The sequence below is a fragment of the Hemiscyllium ocellatum genome, chromosome 8, assembly GCF_020745735.1.
Source record: "Hemiscyllium ocellatum isolate sHemOce1 chromosome 8, sHemOce1.pat.X.cur, whole genome shotgun sequence".
NCBI classification, from domain to species: domain Eukaryota; kingdom Metazoa; phylum Chordata; class Chondrichthyes; order Orectolobiformes; family Hemiscylliidae; genus Hemiscyllium; species Hemiscyllium ocellatum.
The window spans coordinates 64,235,314-64,260,456 of record NC_083408.1 but is presented as its reverse complement, the minus strand read 5'-3'; the positions used below and the strand labels follow the sequence as shown (position 1 = coordinate 64,260,456).

At 38.2% G+C, this 25,143-nt stretch overlaps 1 protein-coding gene across 3 annotated transcripts in view; it reads left to right on the top strand.

Annotated features, from left to right (window-relative positions):
* daam1a (dishevelled associated activator of morphogenesis 1a) overlaps nucleotides 1–24,030 on the top strand; it is a 166,998-nt gene extending 142,968 nt beyond the window's left edge. For all 3 annotated transcript variants that reach the window (XM_060829105.1, XM_060829104.1, XM_060829106.1), the window contains 8 exons: nucleotides 3,349–3,455; nucleotides 4,599–4,687; nucleotides 7,000–7,168; nucleotides 9,166–9,273; nucleotides 10,303–10,363; nucleotides 16,216–16,347; nucleotides 18,450–18,620; nucleotides 23,606–24,030. In XM_060829105.1, the coding sequence (XP_060685088.1) occupies nucleotides 3,349–3,455; nucleotides 4,599–4,687; nucleotides 7,000–7,168; nucleotides 9,166–9,273; nucleotides 10,303–10,363; nucleotides 16,216–16,347; nucleotides 18,450–18,620; nucleotides 23,606–23,809 (1,041 nt within the window). In that variant the 3' untranslated portion in view covers nucleotides 23,810–24,030. The remainder of the gene's footprint in view (nucleotides 1–3,348; nucleotides 3,456–4,598; nucleotides 4,688–6,999; nucleotides 7,169–9,165; nucleotides 9,274–10,302; nucleotides 10,364–16,215; nucleotides 16,348–18,449; nucleotides 18,621–23,605) is intronic.
* The last annotated feature ends 1,113 nt before the right edge of the window (nucleotides 24,031–25,143 follow it).

The window sequence follows — 25,143 nt, the reverse complement described above, 5'->3', positions numbered from 1 at the left end:
AAACATGATGGATGATGTAGAGCCAGAGTAGATAGATAATAAGTGACCTGGAGACAGTAAGGACTGCATAAGTTGGAAACCAGATTCAGTACATGTGAAGCTGAAAAGGTACAGCAGATCAGACAGTTTGGGGCTGAAACCTCTTGTCAGTCCTGATGAAAGGTTTTGGCCTGAGACGTTTGACTTTCCTGCTCCTTGGATACTTCTGACCTGCTGTGCTTTGCCAGCGTCACATCTATTGACTCTAGATAGCTAATAAGGTGCATTGGCAAGCTTGTAAGAAATCTTACTGGGTCTTAATGGTAAGAATACCTTCAAAACACTTGCCACGGTTCTCACTAACCGTCACCCCTGTGTCTTGAGGGCAGATGCATGGATAACAGGTCGGATGTGGTTGAAGATCCTGTCAACCACGAGGCAGGAAACTACAGTTATGGAAGAAGAAAGCCATGTCAGTAGTACTGTAGTTTTAGAGGGCATAGCTTGATACAAGAATGAGTACTTTGCAGTTGCTTTCATCAAGGAAGATGCTGCTGCTAACTACATAGTGGAAATGGAGGCAGTTGAGAGATAGGAATGACTAAAGATTAATAAAGCAAAGATTCCCCGTACATAAAAGTTTGTCCCCACGATCAGGAGAAGAACATCTGAGGATGTAATAGAAGGAATGTTTTGCAGAGATAGCTAACTAATAATCTTCCAAACCTAGTTGGAATTCATTTGATTGTGAATTTTGAGTCGGTAGAAGGTGGCTGAGAGTTATGCAGTTGAATTCTAAAAGTGCCAGGTAATATGATCATCAATTGTCAGCAGTGTTGAAGCCCTTGATATAAACTGGATTTTGGATTAGCAGTCTAACTAAATTTGTTTTATTCTTGGTATATAAGCCAATGCAGTGTTGGCAATAAAACTGCCAGTAACTCAGATTATTTAGATATATGCATATTCAGGGTCTATTTAGACATTTTTTACATCCACCTGAATTTTTATTAAAAATAAATACCATACTTCTGTTACATTTTGCACTATTTCAAAAAAGATTTTTAATTGTGGATTTAACTTTTTTTGACCTGAAACACAAGACCTTTTTAAAGTTAAGTGATTTGTAAAAGGGTTGAATAATAGATTCTGAATTACATGTGGTTTACAATTTGAAAATACGGACAGCTTTTGTATTCATGTTTGACGTACATAATGTTGCTTTAGGGTGATAGAAGCCGGCTCATTACTTTTATAGGAATCTCCTTGCACCTTAATCACTTCTCTTTCATCAATTCAGCTTCATGCTGCCACATCTGACTGCCATTAGTCAACTGAGTGGAGACAGCTGGTTACAGTTTAAAATACGAACAAATAAAGCAGTAGTTCTTTCAAGTTAGTATGAATTAGGATCTTTGTAATGTAGTCCAGATCAAGGGTCCTTTTTCCTTGAGATGAAGGGAAAGCATTAAAGAGCATCAGTCATTACCAACCATTAGAAGTCACACAAAGCAGAAAGTAACCTGCGAAAAATACAATTTCACAACTACTTCAAGTACTCGACTCGCTTGTAAGATATTTGTATTATGAAACTTGAAATTTTATTGATATTTTTATCGTCAAGATTAAATTGCCTGAATCCATAAGAAAGCAAAAATTTGTGGAGGGTGCCAAAGGTCTGTTACAACATTGAATTCAAGAGGGAATACACCATTTTGCAAAGAGGTTTATTGGATATTTTAATTAACACAAACCTTTTTAATTGTTTCTTTACAAATTTAGTAAAAAAAATAAATTGAGACATTTTTAAAAGATGTAAAAGGTTTGGTTAGTTTTGAATGTCAATATTTCAGACAAATAGAATATTTAATGCTCAGTAACTTGACTATACCATGTTTTGCCAATGTTTTGAATAATCTATTCAGAGGTGAGAGCTCGAAGTATTTTGCTATACTCTGGTTTCCAGATCAAATTCAGATAGTGCTTTTGAAAGTGTTTTTGCTCCGTTTCCCTAAAAAGGTTTCTTATTTTTGCCTGACTCCTGAATGATTGTAGAGTAGGCTTGTGTAGTTATTGATTATGGTCCGATACCTGACTGAAATGAGTTTAGACAGTGAATGATGGTAAGATATTTGACCAAGTTTCACAGCTTAAGGTGATCTTATTTTTGACTAAGACTCTCCCTGGAACATGATCAGGAATTACATAAAATTAAACTCAGATCACCTAATGCATTATATCGTGAATCAAACTAGGTATCTATATATCAACTGATGCTGAAGAAATAGTGTTCCTAATATCAGCAAGTGTGTTGATTTATATGTCTAAACTGATGTAGAAATTTTCTGAAGGCTGGGACCTCTGAAATCATAAAATCCTTGTAGTGTGGACAGAGGCCATTTTGCCCATTTGAGTCTGCACCGACCCTTTGAAGAGTGTCCCACCCAAATCTCATTCCCTGTAACCCTGCATTTACTATGGCTAATCCACCTAGCGTGCACATCCATGGACAATATGGACAGTTTAATGTGGTCAATCCACCTAATCTGCATATCTTTGGATTGTGGAAATGATTCAGAGCACCCAGAGTAAACCTATGCAGAAACTGGGAGAATGTGCGATCTCTGCATAGTTGTCCAAGGAGGAATCAAATCCCGGTTCCTGACATTGTAAGGCAGCATACTAACCTCTGAGCCACCTGCTGCCCAATTACTGGTAGACATCTCCCAATGCTGATGAAGGGCTTTTGCCCGAAACATTGATTCTCCTACTCCTCGGATGCTGCCTGACCTGCTGTGCTTTTCCACCACCACACTCACGACTCTAATCTCCAGTATCTGCAATCCTTACTTTCGCCAAGTTGATTTTAACCTCCCAATTCTTGCCTAATCATTTTAGGTTGGATTCTTTCCCTGTGGAAGAGAACTTTTGTTTTATTGCATTTTAGATAGATAACCTAGTTACATTTTAAAAAAAAACAATTCAAGAATATAATCTGAGAACCACGTTGGCACCCTGGATTGATCTGTCCTACCTAACAACATTATAGTTAGAAATGATCCTTCCGTTGTGGAGCAGTTTCTTAAAAGGGGCCAGTGACTCCCTATGTGGGTAGATGAAAAATGGCAAGGTACTTGACTTTGGGCTATTTTTCTATAATCTAGATCCAGATTTGGGAGATTTTATTTTAGTTAGAATGCTTTAATTTGTTACTAATATTTTTGTTCCAACTGGGAATACATTGCATGAACAGTCTTAAAAAAAATAACAAAGTTAAAATTCTTCAGATTACATGTGCAATGTGTGTGCAGAGAAACAAACCCTGTTTATGAAATTCTAAAAGAAATTAATTTTGAATTTCCTTTTCAGCTGCTGAAATTTGTCCCTGAGAAAAGTGATGTTGATCTGCTAGAGGAGCACAAGCATGAAATTGAGCGCATGGCAAAAGCAGATAGATTCTTGTATGAAATGAGCAGGTATAAATGTCAAAACACTGATATAAGCAGAAATCTATTGACAAAATAAATTGGTGGAATGATTTTGTGCCAGCATTTTGTTTGTTACAGTATTAGGGCACGTGTTCTTCTCTGCAAGTGGTAAGTGTTCATGAAGGTTAGCTATAGAAATGAATTGCAGGGCACTTTTGTGGAACTTGTAGGCTGGTTGAATATTCTTTTGGATAAAACAAAACATAAGAAAATAGACAGTCTGACCAAAGAGTTGGTGTATTGAAATAATTATATTCTTTTTAATAAACCATAACATGTTTGCAGTAATAATTACTATTGCACCGTGGCACTTAGTTTCATTGGATTTCCTGAAACTGACTATTGTCAGAAGCAACTTTGTGTGCTTGGACACTGACTGACCGTAGTTTATTTAGTATATCGACTGAAAGGCAATCAGTTAGCTCAGTTGAGTATATGGCTGGTTTGTGATGCGCAGTGCCATCAGTGGCTGAGGTCACCATAACTGTCCTGCTGCCTTAAACTCAACACCAGTCATGCCTCTGTAATGAGAGAGCAGTGTTATGGTCATCTAGGACTGTGGCAACTTTACTTTTGCTAGACTGAAAGACTTATAGATACGATGCTATGCCATAACTTGATATTGTTTAGAGACTTGCATTGCCTTTCGATTAAATTAAGGAATTGAGATAAATAAAAAGGAATGAAATTCAGCTTCAGTTGTGGTGCGAAGTGGGCAGCAACAGATTGATCTGCAATTGTAAGACCTCCCCACCCCACTTCCCTTCTCCTTCTTGTTGAAATCACTAGAATGGGAATTTTGATTGGATGCATCATGAGTGATTCCTCTGCTCTGTTTATCTGGTGACCTAGCAAAATTGAATTTCACAACCAAAGACACAAGTAGAAATAACAGATCAGTTTAAGACTAACTTGTATGTGTGCATTCAAAACCATTTTTGCAGGTCTCAGACTTAAAATATATTGTTTCAGTATGTCATCCCTAATGCTAAAATGTCATTGTTAGAAAAGAAATGTACATTGCCACTGGAATGATCTGATTGAGTTACTTAATGATGGCAATTTTCAGTCAGAATTCCTGCGATCAGACACTGCATTCATGTTCACATGGATTCTTTTTATCTTTACTAGAATTCCCCACTACCAGCAAAGATTACAATCCCTCTATTTCAAGAAAAAATTTGCTGAAAGAGTGGCTGAAATTAAACCCAAAGTTGAAGGTATAACCTATGTTCTTATCATTTTTCCTTGCTTTAGTATTTCTGGGCTTGTTAACATTCAAACTAGATAAGATAAACATCATTAAGAATAACTAATGGAAATTGGTCTTCATTTTCTTCAATGTCACTTCACTTGTCCTATTTTGCAAAATATCTAGCTAGGTGCAAAAAAATTTCCAATAGGTTTAGAATAAATAATTTCACAGAATTATGGAATTGTTCCAGCATAGAAGGAGATCGTTTGTCCATAATCACGGTGCTGGCTCACAAGGTATTTTTAACCTCATCGAAAAGTGTGGCACTGGAAAAGCACAACAGGTCGGCCAGCATCAGGGGAGCAGGAAAGTTGATGTTTCGGGCATAAGTCCTTCGTTAGACTAGTATTGTCTTTGTCTTCTCCTAATAGCCCTTAATCACTTTTAAAACTAAGGTAGATACTCTTTTTTTTAAAAAAACGGAATTAAGGGATCTGGTAAAAATGCGGGTAAGTGGAGCTAAGTTCATGAAAACATTAGCCATGATCTTATTGAGTGGCAGAGCAGGCTTGAAGGGCTGGAAGGCCTACTGCTGCTCCTAATTCTTGTGTGCTGATGTGTTCACTTTCTTCCCTTTTCAGATAATCCAATTCCCCCCTCTAATCCAGCCTGGGAAGGTGGACAGTGCTTCCAACTACACTCTGAGCCAGCCCTGCCAGCTTCCACGATTTAAACTCTTGCACATTCTCATCTCTCTGCTCCTGCCCCCACTGTAGAATTCCACTCTGGCTTGTATTCTCTGTTTTCTTTCTATCAAAATAAATTACTTTTTTCATTAATTATAAGCTGTCATTTGTCCTCTCATTCCAACAACTCGTCTCTGTCCTGTGAAGCTCTGTACAATTTACAATGCTTCAAATATAATCCACAAATTGTGATATTGTGCCATATGCATTAAGAAAGGACAGAAACCCTGATACCTACCCCTCAGTACTTCCCTGTAAACCTTTCCCTATTCTGAAAATGATTTGTTACTGTATCTTATCTCTCAATCAATTTTCTACCCATGTTACAACATCAAACTCTCCTGTGAATCACCTTAGCAGCACAAAATGAAAATCCACCTTTCCCTCCACTGCATCAATTTATTTATGCAGTGTTAAACGTGGATCTACACGTGAGAAGCTAAACTGATCACTATAATTTAGTATTTTTACTCTTTTTGATTACAAATGGATTTGCAGTGTAACCACCTTGCCGTTAAACACAAATAAGTTTTGCCTATGTCACAACCAGATAAAATCACCTTTTGAATCTGAATCTGACAGCAGTGCTTTCTTACTTCCTTCTTTAAAACTGAAGCCATTAATACAATAGAAACCAAACATGTACTTAAACCTAATCTTCCTGGTTTAGAGGTAAGGGCACTGCAACTGCACCACAAGAGTCCCAAGACGATCAATAACAAATTCTACTTATAGATAGATACTTTTAATCAACCAATAGGGAGATATTATGACACGCTTCTGGGAACGAACTCACTCTGGCTTCTTACGCTGGCTGTGAGCCTGTCTGATTATCAGTGGTATAGGATAGACCACTAGAGAGCCTTATTCTTATGAAGCACTTGCCTTACATAATGAAGTATAATTTATTGGCTAATGCTATTAACAATGGACACCAGTAACCTAAACTAGTTAGGTATAATTGCAAACTACCCAGAGTCAGGTTAGTCACGTCGGTCTCTATTAGAAAGATGGTTTCTCTATCCAGAGACTGTCATCAATGTGATGTAAGTTAGGGTGGAGCTAATGCAACTTCAACTCTTTCAGAACCATTACCTTTATATAACAATCGCATGCAGATTCAATTATTAACAATTGATTAATAATGTTACAAAATTATTTGGGCCAACTTAATTCAAGGATGGCAATTTTTCCTCAAGTACAGATACCATTTTTCAAGTTCTGCTGGATAACATTTTTGATTGTGTATTCTTCAATGAATATTTAATGTAGTTATTGTGAAGCATATTGAATAGCGTTTATAATTAAAATTGGAAAGGTATTCTCCTTTATAGCAAGTCCTGTTGCTGTCTATTTTCATGCAGTCTGTAGTCGATGTAATATTTTATTTTAGCAAAACCATAAGCATCATTTTGCTGATTGATACTTGAAACATGATCTTGAGTTTTTAAGGTAGTATTAGAATATGATTTGAGTTGCTTCTGAATTTTATAGCTTTAAGTTTTTAGATCACTTCATTTTAAATATTTTGTAGCATGATAAACTATCGCGCTTAGTTTCGGTAAAATCACTACTGTTTATTATTTTTCAGCTCTCCTTTTGAGTTCCAAGGAAGTTCTACGAAGCAAAAATCTGAAGGAGCTGCTGGAGGTGGTTTTAGCTTTTGGCAATTACATGAACAAGGGACAAAGAGGCAATGCTTATGGCTTTAAACTCTCTAGTCTCAACAAAATCGCAGACACAAAGTCTAGTATTGAGAAGTAAGACACGAGTAACATTGCTCATTCAAAATCAGATTGTTCGTTGCTGCTTTGACAAATTTCGAGATAGATAGTGCTCCATTACATTATCCAGATAGATTAAAATATATGTTAACATGTTTGGTTACACTTGTTGGCTTCAGAAGCTGCAGTAAATGTGGATTAAAAATAGCCTTCAAGCAGCGCTTTCCAAACACAGTCCCTGCTGTGCCCCCTTTTTCAAAGCTTGAAAACTATCTCTCCCTCAGAGACCCAAAAGAATGAGGATGTTGTGTTGTGGAGAGAGCAAGAGTGGTATAGGAGTTCTAGGAGAGGCTTGTAAATGCAGAGATCAATCTGTTGATACAGAAATCTGCTGCTATAATGGAGTTTCACACTGGCAATCGTTGCTTTGAAGCTTGAACCCAAGACTTTTAGCTTATGGGACCATTTTCAAATGGGTGCTATAGATTGATTATGCCAGATCTGATTGTAAACTCTAATTCTCATTCCTGCCAACACCTGATAATCTTCTAACCACTTGCTAACAAGAATCTTATCTACCTCTGGCTTAGCAATATTCAAGTACTCTGCTTCTACCAGATTTTTAGGAAGAGAATTCCAAATACTCAAGATCCTCCTACGGGAAAACATTTTGCCAAATCTGAAACATCTTCTCTGCATCTACCCTATCAAGTCACCTGTTATATTCTCTGGAGTTTAGAAGAGTATTCCTAGCCAGGCCAAATTTCCATAAGATATAGGAGCAGAATTATGCGATTTGGCCCATTAAGTCTTTACTCACAACCTTCCCATTTTAAGTGTAGTCAGGTAACCTCCCCTACACTGCCTCTAATACATTTGCATCTTTCCTTAAATAAGGTGACCAGTACTGTGTCCAATACTTCAGATGTAGTCTCACTTTTAAGTGAAGCGCAAGCTCCCTCCTTTTTACTTAAACTGTTTTTGACGAATGACAACATTCTGTTTGCTTTCTTATTTGTTTGCTGGAGTTTTATACTAACACTTTATGATTCATGATTAAGGATGTCAGATCCCTCCATATCTCAGTTCTGCAAACTCTCACCATTTAGATAGCATGCTTCTTTTATTCTCCCTGCCAAAATGGACAGTTTCACATTTTCCCATATTGTATCCATTTGCCACATGGTTGCCCACTGACTTAACCTCTCGTCCTCTGCAGCTTATTTTGCTTCATATTGGGGAATTGAAAACTAGAGGGCATAGGTTTAAGGTGAGAGAGGAAAGATTTAAGAAGGACCTGAGGGACAACTTCTTCACACAGTGGTGCATACATACAATGGGCTACCAGAGAAAGTGGTTGAGGCAGATACAATAGCAACATTTAAAAAGACATTTGGATAGGTATGTGGCTGGCAAGGGTTCAGAGGGGTATGGACCAAAAATGGGCAGTTGGAACTAGCTGTGTGGGCAGCATGGACCAGTTTGGGGCAGAAGGGCCTGTTTCCATACTGTATTACTCTGACTATCTATCTTTGTTCAGTCAGTAAATTTGCCTACCATTTTTTGTCCCATCATCTGAAATAATTTGTATAAATTGTAAGAAGTTGACGTTGCAGCATTATTCCCTGTGCATCTTGCAAACTTGAAAAGACCATTTATATCTACTTTTGTATCCATGCCAATATGCTACCCCCTACACCAAAGCTTTTATTTTCTGCCATTGTCTTTGAGGGACCTTATCAAATGTTCTCCAGAAATCAAAGGAAAATGATTTAGCTTTAAATCAGAAGGAAGTACCCCATTTGTTTGAAACACTTGCTCATTGGTAAATACAGCAGAGGAATTAGTTACGTTTGAAGCAGTTTTAACAATTTACTTCATCCAAGTTGAGAAGAATTAGCAAGAATTTTAGCCATTTGTGACTGCAGATTCCAAATAGTTTGTAAGAGTCTCTCTTTGATTCTGTAGATTCTTTTTTTCTGCTTTGTGGTTTTGAATGCTTAAAATAATTAACATTGTTATTCTTTTCAAAGGAGCATTACCCTTTTGCACTATTTGATTACAATTTTGGAGAAGAAATACCCAAAGGTGGTGAACATACATGATGACCTGCAGAGCATTCCTGATGCAGCCAAAGTAAAGTAAGTTTTTTTTCTGAGATGTGTGGCTGCATGGTTAGAGATCTTTATTTAATACCTTTTTTTTAAAAAACAAAATACTTAAGTAATGGTTGAGCCATCATGTATTTGTTAAGTTTAGGGAATGGGTATTTGTGCAACACTGAATTATAGGTATTATTTTTCTTCTTCTTATATCAGGCTGTTAATATAATGACAAATTGTGCCCATGAAGTGTTAGTGACAGCACGGCATCAGTTTTGCTCTGTTATTCTTTCTTTCTTGTTACTTAAAAGATATATGTTGCGAATGACATTATTTTCATTCTACAGTGTCATCTCAGATAATATTCTTCTGAAATATTGAAGTCTCTCGTTTATATTAGTGAAAACACATTGCCTGCTTTTCTTTATTTTTGACTTGGTTATGACAATGTGCCTCTTTTTGAAAGATTAAAAAGCCGAAAGCAATGTATTTTTCTTAATTCTTGGGGTTATGGTTACTACTGGCATCATTACCATTTATTGCCTATCTCTAGTTTCCCTTGAGAATGTAATGATTAGCTGCTGCCTTGAAGTACTGCTGTCCACATGGTGAAGGTGCTTCAGTGGCGGTGGTATCTGTAGAGCTTAACATTTTGACCCATTTTAGGATGATTCACAGCTTGGAGGGAAACTATTAGAGGGTGATGTTTTTGTGCACCTGCCATCATCTTTCTAGCTGGGAGAGGCTATGACTTTGATAACACCGATGGAGTAATGTGGAGTGGGGTTAACATAAAGAATCAATGCGTGTGTCTTAGGGCAGTTAACTTTGCCTAACTTCATAAATGATGAATGAAACTACAACTCAAATGATTGGATTGCTGAAGCATTGAGAGTTCTTCACTGTTTTAAAGCTGATTTCCATTCCAAAAATGTCTGACAAAATAATACTCACTAAACTTGGGAAGCGGGCATTTGATTTTAACTTAAAATGGGATTTAGTTTTAATTATTGAGAAGGTGTTCTCTAAAACATATTCATTGATCAGAGATGTGATTTTGTTTTGTAGTTTGATTGAGCTGGAAAAAGAATTCAGTAGTCTCAGAAATGGTCTGAAGGCTGTTGAGAATGTAAGTATTCCCAATACATTTTTTTTCCTCCTTTTGTTCATTGTTGGATTGTTTTCTCTATTATATATTCAAAGGAAATCGGGGTGGAAAGCTGTGATGGTCGTTTGTGTTATGCCATTTCCCTTAACATCAGACATACTTCCTTCCTCACTACTCTACAAATGTGCCTATTCCTTCCTGTATTATGTACTTTTATTTGTACCAGGGCAGCTTGATTTTTCTGTTAAATGTATATTTTGAGTTTGTTAGTTAACTCAACACTTGTAAGAAATATTAGTGCAATAGTTGTTCTAAGACTTCAAGGTAACCAGGTGTCTTTAGATTCACCTTTCAGCTGCAGGACACACACTGGCCAACTGTGATTTTTTTTTTGTGTGTGTTTTTAAATTTAGCTTTCCTGTATAATTCCATTGTACAGGCATTTAAAAGGTAGGAAGCCAGATGCACAGGAAAACCTAGTAAGATTATTTTTAGGAGTGGCTTATTCTTCTTTGTTTTCTTGAACTATCTTTTAAAATATAATGAATTCTAATATGATAAACCACCTGATTGTGTTGAGACACGTTAGAATTATTTAGCATTTGCAATTATTAAATCATTGCTATTTTAGTGAATCTAGTAGGTATTGTGTTGTGACAAAGGAATCTGAATGGAACTTTAGATCCAAAAAATGAACCATTACAATTTGGATTTAGTCATGGTATTTGTAAAAGGATTTTTGACTTTCAAGTTACTAAAATAAGGTCCATGTCAATTATGTTGAAAATTGTCTCTGCAAAAGTGGAAATTAGCACATGTTAAGATAGGAGGTATTTTAGTAATGAGCTTTGCTGTGATCTTTCATTCTTCATGCTTTGAAGGAGGGTGGGAGAGTACCTCACAGAAACTGGTAAATAGGAAATATTTTGTGCTGTGTTTATATTATGCAAGTTTTAGCAGAGATTATGAAAATTGTCAATGACACTGATCTCTTGTTTCTCACTCTTAATGTATTCTTAAAACAATTGTACTGAACAAAAATCACTTTCCCAGAACAACAATATAATAAGGGTGAATCATATTCCTGTCCTGTAATTCACTGTCTTGAGTCTAGCTGGTTCACAAATCCATTTACTGGGACTCTTAATTACTTTTTTACTTGTCTCTCCCTGCACCCTGCTGCCTCTCCTGCTCACTGCTTCCTTTGTCTGAATCTCCTGTTCACAACTTCCTGCCATGCCACGCACCCCACTCCCTCTCACTCCAGCTCCTCTGCCAAGCCCTTGCTCATAGACGGGGGTGGAGAATGCAAACAGGAAGCAACAGGTGTCTGGGTGAGGAAAGTGCTTTTTTTAAGAGCAAGTCTATATGGTAACCACACTTAAATGAAAATGGAGGCAGTACTAATTTGTTAAATGTTCCTAATTTACAATGTGCTACCATCAAAATGTGCTGTTAGACGTGTTTTAAAAGAAGTGGGTGGGGGAGAGTGCGTGTGGGAAGGTACCCATGTAATCATTTTGATAAAACTGCTTCACTCCTCAAGCTAGAAAGAGCAGATAAAAACTTGCTGTTGCCAGTGAATCTACTCACTTACCTCTTAAACTCATAGAAATGTACAACACAGAAACAGACCCTTTGGTTCAACTCATCCATGCTGACCAGATATCCCAAACCAATCTAGTCCCACCTGCCAGCACCTGGCCCATATCCCTGCAAACCCTTTCTATTCATATACCCATTCAAGTGGCTCTTAAATGTTGTTGTAATTGTACTAGCCTCCATCACATCCTCTGGCAGCTCATTCTGCACACGCATCACCCTCTGCATGGAAAAGTTGCTCCTCAGGCCTCTCTTATATCTTTTCCCCCCTCACCCTAAACCTATGCCCTCTAGTTCTGGACTCACCCCAGGGAAAACTCTTTACCTGATCCATGCCCCTCATGATTTTATAAACCTCTATAAGCTCACCCCTCAGCCTCCCAACGCTCCAGGGAAAACAGCCCCAGCCCATTCAGCCACTCCCTATACCTCCAACCCTGGCAAAGTCCTTGTAAATCTTCTCTGAGCCCTTTCGGGTTCCACAACATCCATCTGTTCAGAAGGAGACCAGAATTGCGCGCACTATTCCAAAAGTAGCCTAACCAATGTCCTTTACAACCTCAACGTGACCTCCCAACTCCTATACTCAATACTCTGACCAATAAAGAAAAGTATACAAAACGCCACCTTCACTATTATATGTGACTCTATATGCACTCCAAGCTCTTTGTTCAGCAACACTTCCTAAGACCTTCCCATTCAGTGTATAAGTCCTGCTCTAATTTGCTTTTCCAAAATGCAGCACCTCACATTTATCTAAGTTAAACTTCATCTGACAATCCTCAGCCCATTGGCCCATCTGGTCAAGATCTTGTTGTAATCAGAGGTAACCTTTGCTGTCCACTACACCTCCAATTTTGGTGTCATCTGCAAACTTACTAACTATACCTCTTATGCTGACATCCAAATCATTCATATTAATGATGAAAAGTAGTGAACCCAGCACTGATCCTTGTGGCACTCCACTGGTCACAGGCTCTCCAACACCACCCTCTGTCTTCTACCTTCGAGCCACTTCTGTATCCAAATTGCTTGTTCTCCCAATATTCCATGAGATCTAACCTTGCTAAACCAGTCTCCCATGGGGAGCCTTGTCGAATGCCTTACTGAAGTTCGTATAGATCACATCTTCTGCTCTGCCCAATCCTCTTTTGTTACTTCAAAAAACTCAATCAAGTTTGTGAGACATGATTTCCCACACACAAAGCCATGTTGCCTATCCCTAATCAGTCCTTGCCTTTCCAAATACATCCTGTCCCTCAGGATTCCCTCCAACTTGCCCACCACCGACGTCAGGCTCATTGGTCTATAGTTCCCTGGCTTGTCCTTACTACCTTTCTTAACCAGTAGCACCACATTTGCCAACCTCCAGTCTTCTGGCCCCTCACCTGTGACTATTGATGGTACAAATATCTGAGCAAGGGGCCCAGCAATCACTTCCCTAGCTTCCCGCAGAGTTCTAGGGTATACCTAGGGATTTATTCACTTTTATACCTTTCAAGACATCTAGCACTTCCTCCTCTGTAATATGGACATTTTTCAAGATATCACCATCTATTTCCCTACTTTCTATATCTTCCATGTCCTTTTCCACAGTAAACACTGATGCAAAATACTCGTATAGTGTCTCCCCCATCTCCTGCGGCTCCACATAATGGCCACCTTGCTGATCTTTGAGGGGCCCTATTCTCTCCCTAGTTAACCTTTAGTCCTCAATGTATTTGTAAAGACCCTTTGGATTTTCCTGAACTCTATTTGCCAAAGCTATCTCATGTCCCCTTTTTGCCCTCCTGATTTCCCTCAAGTATACTCCTACTGCCTTCATACTCTAAGGATTCATCTGATCCAGCCTTCTATACCTGACATATGCTTTCTTCTTTTTCTGAACCAAACCCGCCGCATCTGCTCCCAGGAGGACCAGTTCCAATACCGTACAACCCAGATGGCCTCCTTCTTCAAAGACTGCAATTTCCCCCCAGACGTGATCATCGATGCCCTCCACCATATGTCCTCCACTTCCCGCCCCTCCAACCGCCACCAAGACAGAACCACATTGGTTCTCACCTACCACCCCACCAACCTCCATATACAGCGTATCATCCGCCATCATTTCCGCCACCTCCAAACGGACCCCACCACCAGGGATATATTTCCCTCCCCTTCCCACCCCTATCAACGTTCCGAAAAGACCACTCCCTCCGTGACTCCCTCGTCAGGTCCACACCCCCCACCAACCCAACCTCCACTCCCGGCACTTTCCCCTGCAACCGCAAGAAGTGCAAAACCTGCGCCCACACCTCCTCCACTACCCCCCCCCCCCCCCCACTTCCCTCCAAGGCCCCAGGGATCCTTCCATATCCGCCACAAATTCACCTGCACCTCCACATCTATTGCATCCGCTGCACCTGATGTGGCCTCCTCTATATTGGGGAGACAGGCCGCCTACTTGTGGAACGTTTCAGAGAACACCTCTGGGACACCCGGACCAACCAACCCAACCACCCCGAGGCTCAACACTTTAACTCTCCCTCCCACTCCACCAAGGACATGCAGGTCCTTGGACTCCTCCATTGCCAGACCATAGCAACACAACGGCTGGAGGAAGAGCACCTCAACTTCCACCTAGGAACCCTCCAACCACAAGGGATGAACTCACATTTCTCCAGTTTCCTCATTTCCCCTCCCCCCACCTTGTCTCAGTCAGATCCCTCGAACTCAGGACCGCCTTCCTAACCTGCAATCTTCTTCCTGACCTCTCTGCCCCCACCCCCACTCCAGCCTATCACCCTCACCTTAACCTCCTTCCACCTATCGCATCTCCAATGCCCCTCCCCCAAGTCCCTCCTCCCTACCTTTTATCTTAGCTTGTTGGACACACTTTCCTCATTCCTGAAGAAGGGCTTATGCCCGAAACGTTGATTCTCCTGTTCCTTGGATGCTGCCTGACCTGCTGCGCTTTTCGAGCAACACATTTTCACCTCAATTTCTTTAGTCATCCAGCATTCCCTATACCTGTCCACCTTTCCTTTCACCCTAACTGGAAATTACTGAGTCTGGACTCTCATTTCTGAAGGCTTCCCATTTTCCATCCATCTCTTTAACTGGGGGCAGATGTTCACAGGTAGCTTTTGAAAGTTCTTGCTTGCTACCATCAAAATTGGCCTTTCTCCAATTTAGAACTTCAACTTTTAGATCTGGTCTATCCTTTTCCATCACTATTTTAAAATTAATAGAATTATGGTTGCTTGCCCTAGAATGTTCCCCCACTGACACCTCGGTCACCTTCCCTGCCTTATTTCCCAAGAGTAGGTCAGGTTTTGCACCTTCTTCAGTAGGTACATCTACATACTGAATCAGAAAATGTTTTTGTACACACTTAACAAATTCCTCTCCATCTAAACTCTTAACACTATGGCAGTCCCAGACTATGTTTGGAAAGTTAAAATCCCCTATCATAACCACCCTATTATTCTTACAGATAACTGAAATCTCATTAAAAAATTTGCTTCTCAATTTCCCTCTGACTATTAGGGGGTATGTAATATAATCCTAATAATGTGGTCATCCCTTTCTTATTTCTCAGTCCACTCAAATAACTTCTTCCCTGGATGTATTTTGGGAATATACTCCTCAGCACAGCTGTAATGCTATCCCTTATCAAAAATGCCACACCCTCCTCTCGTCTCCCTTTCTATCCTTCCTGTAGCATTTGTATCCTGGAACATTAAGCTGCCAGTCCTGCCCATCCCTGAGCCATGCTTCTGTAATTGCTATGAAAACCCAGTCCTATGTTCCTAACCAGGCCCTGAGTTCATCTGCCTTCCCTGTTAGGCCCCTTGCATTGAAATAAATGCAGTTTAATTTATCAGTCCTGCCTTGTTCTCCGCTTTGTCCCTGCCTGCCCTGACTTTTTGACTCAATTCTTCTCTCAACTCTACCAATCTCAGATTGATCTCTTTTCTCGCTATCTCACTGGGTCCCCCCTCTCTACCTTTTACCTTTACCAGGTTAAATCCTCCCGAGCAGCTCAAGCAAGTCTCCCTGCCAGTATGTTAGTCCCCTTCTGATTCAGGTGCAATCATCCTTCTTGTACGGGTCACTTCTACCAAATCCACCTGAATCTTTCAGTCCCCTCCATACCCTGCAACAAAACTCCTCTGCCCTGGATATCACCTTTGGAAGAGTTTTATCATCACTGTGTTGCAAATTGTTAAGATGGCAAAAATGCTTAAGTGATTATTAGAAAAGTAGATCACTGTATTTTTTTGTAGGAGCTGGAATACCAAAAATCACAACCTGCACAGTCTGGTGACAAGTTTGTCTCTGTGGTGAGTCAGTTTATCACTGTGGCAAGCTTCAGCTTCTCTGATGTGGAAGATCTGCTGTCGGAAGCTAAAGATCTGGTAAATAAAATGAACTTTTTATTTTTCTTTGCATTTGTACCCCTTTTAACCCAACACATTTTAAGTTTACTGACACTTAGACCTTCCTATAATCATGAACCCCTCTCTCTCTTTTTTTCTGATTTTCTTTTCCTACACCTTTCAGTCAGTCCATGCCACGGACTTGCAATTTTTGAATATCCTGTTCTTGGGTTACTAATCTTGCTGTTCTGACACAACTGAAGGGAAAGATGTGTAGCTTCTTAACTGGGAATAAGCTGCTCAGTACTCAGCTCCACATGAAGGCTGACTGAGGTTGCCAAAAATGAAGCAGGGTTTCAGATGTACTTTCTTCCACTCTGGTGTCATTCTGCCCTCCCATGGGGCAACACTGAGTTACCATTACAGGTCATTTGTTTTAGAATTATAGAACTAGAGCCACATATTTGCTGAAAGAGTCAGTATAAATAGAATAATTCATTTACAATTTTCGTATCGTTATAATAATTAAAATTGCTATTTCTGGGTAAATGTAGTGCTTACTCTGGAGAACAATTGAATACATCAGAATAAGCTTCTGTGGCCGTACTGAAACTGCAGAACAAATGCTTATAGCTCAAGTTGAAAAATGACTTATTAAATAAGTAAGCCTTAATGAAAGCAGAACTAATTCAAAATGATTACATTTAACTGCTTGCGCCCTGAGCATAGCACTTTAATTCCAGTTGACAAATAGCATATTTTTGGTCTTTGCTGAAAAACACACTGTTTAATGTCATTATAATTCAATGACAATAATATGTTTTTGTGTTTTATTTTAAATATTTAGTTGTGCTGTACCCTTTGTAAATCTGGACTGTCTGCATGCAAACCTTACTTTTGGAAGTGAAAATCTTTTGCCCTTCAATTTGGGGTCCTGTTGTCATTATTATCTAAACACAAGTGTGTCTAACATTGGCTATGTAGAAATTAGCTCAGTAATGAATATATTTTTGACCACCTGATGTTCTTGAGACTTTGTGTTACACATCCTTTATTTGAATGCTGAGCTACATGCCTGGTTCCTGTGTTTAATAAAATGAATATGTTTGCCTCAGGACTGTAAAGAAAAGTATACAGATGGTACTAATAGTGAAACTGTATGATAAGAGGGGAATAACTACATCAAAGCAACTTCATAATTTAATACTTTACTATTAAAATGTTTTGTAAAGTTTTATGATCTAAACTGAAATTCTGAGCACTACGATGTGTACTGCTCTTTTTTTTTACTGCTGCATTTACTAGAACTAATTAAATGAAGACCAGGGATGAGGTTGAACACAAGATTGAATGGTGAGGGATAGGGGCAGTAAAAAATCTGGAAGAAAAAAAACTAACCTAACAAGATTGCATGTCTTTAATGTGCAAATCTTATTATAGTAATTCTATAAGTGAGGTGCAACTGTTGTCTAATATTAGAGTCTGGTATAACTAGAGCTTTGCTGGAAAAGTACAATCGAAGGTGGACATGAAATGTACTAGTTTTGGATTTGGGAGACAAAGTGACACCAGATACTGAAATGGGCTGCAAATTTCTGTCGTGATTTACGGTCTCCAGCAAGGGATTATGCATTATTGGGCAATTCCCAGAAAAGGCAGAAATGTGGAAACACATCCTTGAACAAAAAATCAGTAGCATTGAATGACATTTGCTCCTGGTGCGAAGAAGGATTATTAACCACATTAGGAATGAAAATGAAAGAATTTTCAATGTATTAAAAATCATTGTCAAACATTAGTCTGAAGTAACGATGACTACTGTTCCATAACATGTGCGATTTATCCAATTGTTTTGTTCTAAGTGTCTTGATCAAAAATAGTCACATTCTGTGTTAGCAACTGGGACTTGGTAAAATTTACATCTTGCCTATTTTAAGCAAAAATCCACGTGAATAATATAAAGATTTTTTTTGTCATCTATTGAATTTTATGAACATGCAATAAACATGTACTATAGTGCTTAACCAGTTTTAGCCATTGAAAAGCAATGTTCTTCAGTATCATAAATGTGATTTGTATTTACATATTGATCTCTCTCTGTAAATTTCTGCTTTCCTACCCTGTCATTGTGTTCCTCCCAGTTTCATAAAGCTGTAAAGCACTTTGGAGAAGAAACTGGCAAAATACAGCCTGATGAATTCTTTGGAATTTTTGATCAATTCCTCCAAGCTTTTGCAGAGGCCAAACAGGAAAATGAGAACATGAGGAGGAAAAAGGAGGAGGAAGAACGAAGGGCAAAAATGGAGGCACAGGTTCGATGAAATGTATTTCTCATAGCCACAGACATTTTTGTTGTTGTTGTTTTACATTTTCTTGTAACAAATTCTCAAATGATATGACATTTTCTGGAAAATTGGAATTTTTGCTTTTCTATCTGGGGAAAAAAAAAGTAGCACAAGTAAATGTCTGTATTTGTATAAACTATTTGAATTGACTTAGTCCATTATGCTTGACCTCTAATATTCTATATCATAGTCATACACTATTATATTGCCTTTGATAATTTACTGTTGTGACACAGGGTGAACCCCTATCCTAATTTAAACCAGGCATACAGACAAGATTCACCTCAAGCTGTAACCTGTTAAAATTTGAGAGGCAAAGAACTATCCCAGAAGTCACTAAAGTAAAAATGAACAACTTCATTCTTTACGTCCTGCAGAGGATATTAAAACAAACAACTATTTACAACTCCTTTCACTTAAACCTATCTTCTACCTCCCACTCTACAATACTAGTCTGATTTAAAAATTCCCGATTTAAGATTTACAAAAGAAAAACGATATTTTAAAACCAGTCTCCTCTGCCGATTCTCTCCAGGTCAGACCCGGTTCTGCTGCACAAACTCCTCACAGACAGGTACCTTTCAGAGCTTATCAGCTTGCGGTATACATTTGTTGGTCTTTGACAGTTTTTCCCCCAACTGTTCAAAATGTCCAGTTTTATACCCCAAAACATTGGATTGTTTCATTGGGTTTTAATAGTATCAAAATAATACATTCAAATATGTTTGGATTTTGGTATCTTGGGGCATAATTTAAACTGGCCAAATTTGCTGCTATTTGTTTTGACCAATTGTTACATTGTTCCTATGTTCAGGACTTTGTGCTTTCAGTTCTTGCTAGCATTTCAACTCTCTCTCAAAGGTACAGTAAACCTCTACACTTTCATAACACTTAGGATGCTGCAAATACTTTAAAGCCACTGTAGGAATATCGGAAACAAACTTAAGCTCACAAACAACATTATAGTTATGACCAAATTCTGTTTGAGAGATGTGGACGAAATGATAAATATTGGTTTTAACACTTCTGTAATTTTCTTCAAGAAGGTTCCACAATACTATTTCAAACAGTACTGTTAAATTGATAGTTATCAGACTTCAGCGCTTTGAAAATAGTCTTTTCATTGAGACTAGGCATAGAGCTTTTGAGTGTTAGTTCTTTCCTATCTTATTGTTCATGAAATATGAAACTTTAGGTTAGGATATACAGATATTTAAGTCCAAAAGATTGTTTGTACTGTCAGAGCACAGCAACTCTATTGGTGATTAGACCATAAAATGTAGGAGCAGAAGTCGGCCATTCAGCCCATCAAGTCTACTCTGCCATTCAATGAAATCACAGCTGGTGTGATAATCCTCCACTCCACTTTCCTGCCTTTTCCATAACCCTCCATTCTCTTTATTGATTCTTCTTTGTGTGTCTATTTCTTGTTTCTTACTGTAACTCATTACCAGTTTTATATTTTTTTTGTTTGCTGTGGCCTTAAGGCTGTTGCTTTGTATGTAAATTATTTCATTTTTAAAAAAGTCATTTGCTGTGTAATATTTATAAGATTACTAGAAATAGGAGCTGGTTAGGTCATTTGATACACCAGGCTTTCTCTACCACTCAAGAAGGTTATGACTAATCTGCTTATGGTCTGTCAATCCACCAGAACACTTGAATTCCATATAAATAAAAATTCCATCTAATTCAGCCTTGAATATATGCAATGACCCAATCTTCACTGCTGTCTATGAAAGAGAATTTCGAAAATTAACAACCCTCTGAAAAGAAGTTGCTTCTGCTACCTATCTTAGATGGAAGATCTGTTTTTTTTTAAACCTATTTGTAGGTTCCCACACAAGAGAAAACATATCTTGCCTTCTATCCCGTCGCATCCTTTCAGAATTTTGCGTTTCATTAGGATCACTTTTTTAATCCTCAAGGATGCCTCAATTGAGGAGACCAAAGTTGTACTGAAGCTCTCTGTATATTCTCACCAATGCTTGTACAATGGTAGCAAAAGTTCCTATAAAAGTTAAGTCCTGCAGAGGCTAGAAATCTGAAATAAAAGCAAAGTGCTGGAGAAAAGTCTAGCAGCATCTGTGGGGAGAGAAACAGTTAATGTATCAAGTCCAACATGACTCGTTTTCATTGAAGCTCTTTCTACAGCATTTTGCTTTTACAGGAAGACCACCTGTCTTTCGTGCTCCATCTCCCTTGTGATAAAGGCCACCATTCAATTTTCTTTCCTAATTGCTTGCTTTACCTGCATGTTAACCTTTTGTGATTTCTGCACATCAATACAATATTCCTCCAGACTGCAGTATCCCACAGTTTCTTTGTACTTAAATAGTATTCTGCTTTTCTATTCTTTCCATTAAACTTGACAAGTTTACATTGTCCTATATTATACTGCACATTCCAAATTATTTTGCACTCAGCCAATCTATCTACATTCTGACTTCGTATCCTTGTCACAACTCGCTTTCCTATCTTTCATCAGCAAATTTGCCGACCATATTGTGAAACATTTCATCAATTAATATAGATTGTGAATTGTTTAGGCATCAGCACTGGTCCCTGTAACATTACAATAGTTAGAGATTGTCAACCTGGATGTGATCCATTTATCCTGATTCGCTAGCTAACAGGAAGCAGTCCTCAGTCCATGCTAATATATCATCCGAATATGATGAACTTTTGTGCAATAACTTTATGTAGTACCTTTTTAGTACTTGGATTTTACAAAAGGCCTATTAGATAGTTTTCGTTACCCACCTGCTTGTTACATCCTCAAAGAACTCTCAAACATTTCAAACAGAATTTTCCTTTCAAAAAACCCTGTTGTTTCTGCCCAATTGTATTATGATTTTCTAAATATCCTGCTAATACTTCTTTGGATTCTAGTATTTTATTAATGAGAGACGTTAGACTAACTTACCTCAGTATTTTGCTTTCTGTCTCCTGATCTTGAATAGCGGTTTTACATTTATGATTTTCCAGTCAACGGCGGCCTTTCCAGACTCTGGGTTGAATTTTAGTACATTACAATCACACTCTCTCTCTGCAGCTAGATTGCAGGCAGTTGCATCCAGGCATCTTAACAGCCTTTAGTCCCATTCATTTTCTTCTATTTCTCTGTTTGTTTGTTTGCCTCCTGTTTTTGTTCCATTGTAATCATCTTAATATGAGAGTCTTTTAGACTAGTGAAATCTACTAGAACACTACAAAAGGATGGTTAATTATTATCAGCATTAACAGATGGTTGAATAGATGTGCAAGAAATGCTCCTTCCAGTTGAAACTTGCTTTTCTAAAATGTTTGTTAGAATATTTGAATGAGGGAATTTACTGACAGCAGGTACAATACATTCATAGGCATAGGAACAGGTGATTTAGCCCTTTGAGCCTGTTCTACCATTTATTGAGTTTATAGTTGATCTATGACCTAACTTCACATCATTGCCTTTATCTTGTATTTCTTAAAGCTTTCTGATAGCAATAATCTATTCATCTCTGACTTTAAAATTGACAATTGAACTAACATCTGTGGTATTTGCAAAAGACTTTTGAACTTGTTTTCTACCCTTTCCCAAGGTGTTTATTAATTTCACTCCTGTTAGTGGCAGCATTGTTGTGGATAAAGTTATTTAAAAATAATGAAGCAAGCTCCATTTGTTGCTTTAAAGCCAGACATTTGCAGTGCAGATTTGAGTTCAGAAAGTATAGCTCTGATGTGAAACTCATCTTTATTTAATTGAACAAAGGAGGCTCAGTGTTGGACAAGTGGATTTTGTAGCTGGGAGTCATTTTGATTCCTGGATGTTTACACGAAATTAATTATTCAATTGCAATATTAGTAGCTATGGATTATATTACACCCCACTGGGATTGCATGCTGTAATTTGAGCTCAGCTGCTTGTGAAGTTGCAGCAAATGTTAGTTATTTTATTGAGCACACGACTACCCCGATTTACTTGACTTGCAGACCAATATTGATCAAAAGCACTGACCAGGTTTCTGTACTGAACAAGAATTTATTGTGAAATAATTAGACAGCTACAGGAAAACTCATACAAACCATCTGCATATAATGCTACTAACTAAAACTCTAATCTCTTTATAAACTCTCCCTTGCACACACAAAATTATGAAAGGGATAGATAAGATAGAGAGAGGCAAGTTGTTTCTCTGGTGGGTAAGACTAAGGTTAGGGGACATAGCCTGATGATTTTCAGGGAGTAGAATTGAGGCTGAGATGAAGAAGAACTGCTTTTCCCAGACATTGGTGAATCTGTGGAATAGTCTACCCAAAGGAAGCAGTAGACGCGCTTCACTAAATATATTCAAGACACTATTGGATGGGTTTTTGCATGGCAGGGGAATTGAGGGTTATGGTGATGATGCAGGTAGGAGGAGCTAAGATGATAGATCAGCCATGATCTTAATGAAGGGTGGAGCAGGCTTGATGTGCCAAATGGCTGCCTCCTTCTATTATTGTGATACTATGCTACAAGCATGCACACACACACGTGCATGTGCTCACAGACAAACCTGTCAGCAAAATAGATTATTGGTGGATGCAGAAAGACCTGGAAAGTCAGTTCAGTGGTTGTGCTTCCCAGTTCCAGTGTCGACATGATCCTTCTTCCTCGTGTTCAATTGTCTGTCTCAAAGCACACTGATTTTAAGTTTATTTTTCTCGTACCATAATGTTATAGACATGGTTCTTACAATGTGTGTTAGTTGCTCCTTTTGTCATTGTGATTTGTATCAATAACATTTCCCTACAATAGGATAAATAATGACTATTTATAAAGACCTTTTACAAATTGTCTTGGTATTACGTCCCTCTTGAGGGGTAAGTATAAAGTGAGTTTGTGAGTTATCAATGTATAAGCATGAAACGGCTTTTGTTTTTCTTCATTTGTAACAATTTTGTTTTTAACAAATTTATTTTTCTTTTAGCTTAAGGAGCAACGTGAAAGAGAGCGCAAAGCAAAAAAGGCTAAAGAAGGCAGTGAAGAGGGAGGAGAATTTGATGACCTGGTGTCAGCCCTACGTTCAGGGGAAGTCTTCGATAAAGATTTCAAACTAAAGCGCAATCGCAAGCGTGTCATCAGCCAAGTAGATGGTAGTCGAGAACGGCCAATTACAAAGCTCAACTATTAAGCCATTGCCTGTAGTGCAGAATCATGGCTGTGTAGCAGCCAGCTTGCGTGTTACTGTCCTGTTGTGATTACACTGATAATACTGCCGATTGGCCCTATAAATGGCTGCTGTTCTTCATAGTGGACGCCCTGTCCCTTTTTGTAGCTGGGTTTTGCATGCACCACACTTAATAAAAGAGAACTTTGTTTATGTGGTGCTGAAGCACATAAAACATTTGAACATTTCTAGGATTCACTGAGCAAAACTTTGTTTTCATGATTTCATAAAAACATGCTCTTCCACAAATTTTCTGCTGCATAAGCATTCCATTCAAACTAAATGAAAGATTAAGCAACCTAATGGATTAAAGATGGTGCTGACACAATTAGATTTATGGAGTTGATGATTACTTGGATTTGAACCTGAAGCTGGAGTATGCTGGAAAGACCATGCAGACTTAAATAAGTGAAGCATAAAAGCAACAATTGAAATGTGTATTGCTGAAGACCTGCAAACATCTGTGGCTTTTGACCTGGTTCCAAGGAATTGAGTAATTTCCCTTGATCATTTTTTTTTAAAAACAATTCTTAGTTGGGAATTTTTTTATTTTTAAAATTGTTTACTCAACTATTTTCTGACTGAAAATGAGTATGATCATGGGAATATGTTTATAGTATGTTGGTGATATCCAGATTTCCTTTGCTTTTATAAAAACATTCCATAATTAATGGGGATGATAATGAGGGTTCTCTGAAGGGGCAATGTAATGTTGAACCTCTTTTCTTGCTGCTGGCAGCTCTACAGCAGGACCATAGCCAGACACACAATATAATTGAAATGGTTCTTGTCAGCTATATTGGTTTGGGGGATTATGGGGAAAAGTAAGAATTTTGTTTAAAGGAAGAAAAAAAAAACTGCGCTTGAAACTTGAATTTAAAAATGACTTTAGTAACCTCGTATCTAATTATAACGCAATTGCAGAATGAAAATGGTTATTGTAAAAAGGACAGTGTGAATAATTCAGGAGAATCAAACTCTACAGCCTATTTATATTTGGACATATTTGGGAAGAGGTGTCAAGACATTATATGTATTCAAGTACTGTAACAAATTATTCAAATTTTGTAGCCGAATCATAAGGCATTAATTTGGTAGCAACTAATGGAAGAGCCTTTTCCATTCACTTGTGTGGTGAATTGATCCCTTAACCAAAGTGCCTGAAAACAGGTTTGTGTTTATGAATAGGGCTCGCTTTCGTAAAGTTTTGTGATTCAGGATCTAATGTTTTGTTTTAAAACTGTGTGAACACTGTGCTGTTTAAACTATTGGCTAGGGGAAATAAGTGTTCTGATTTG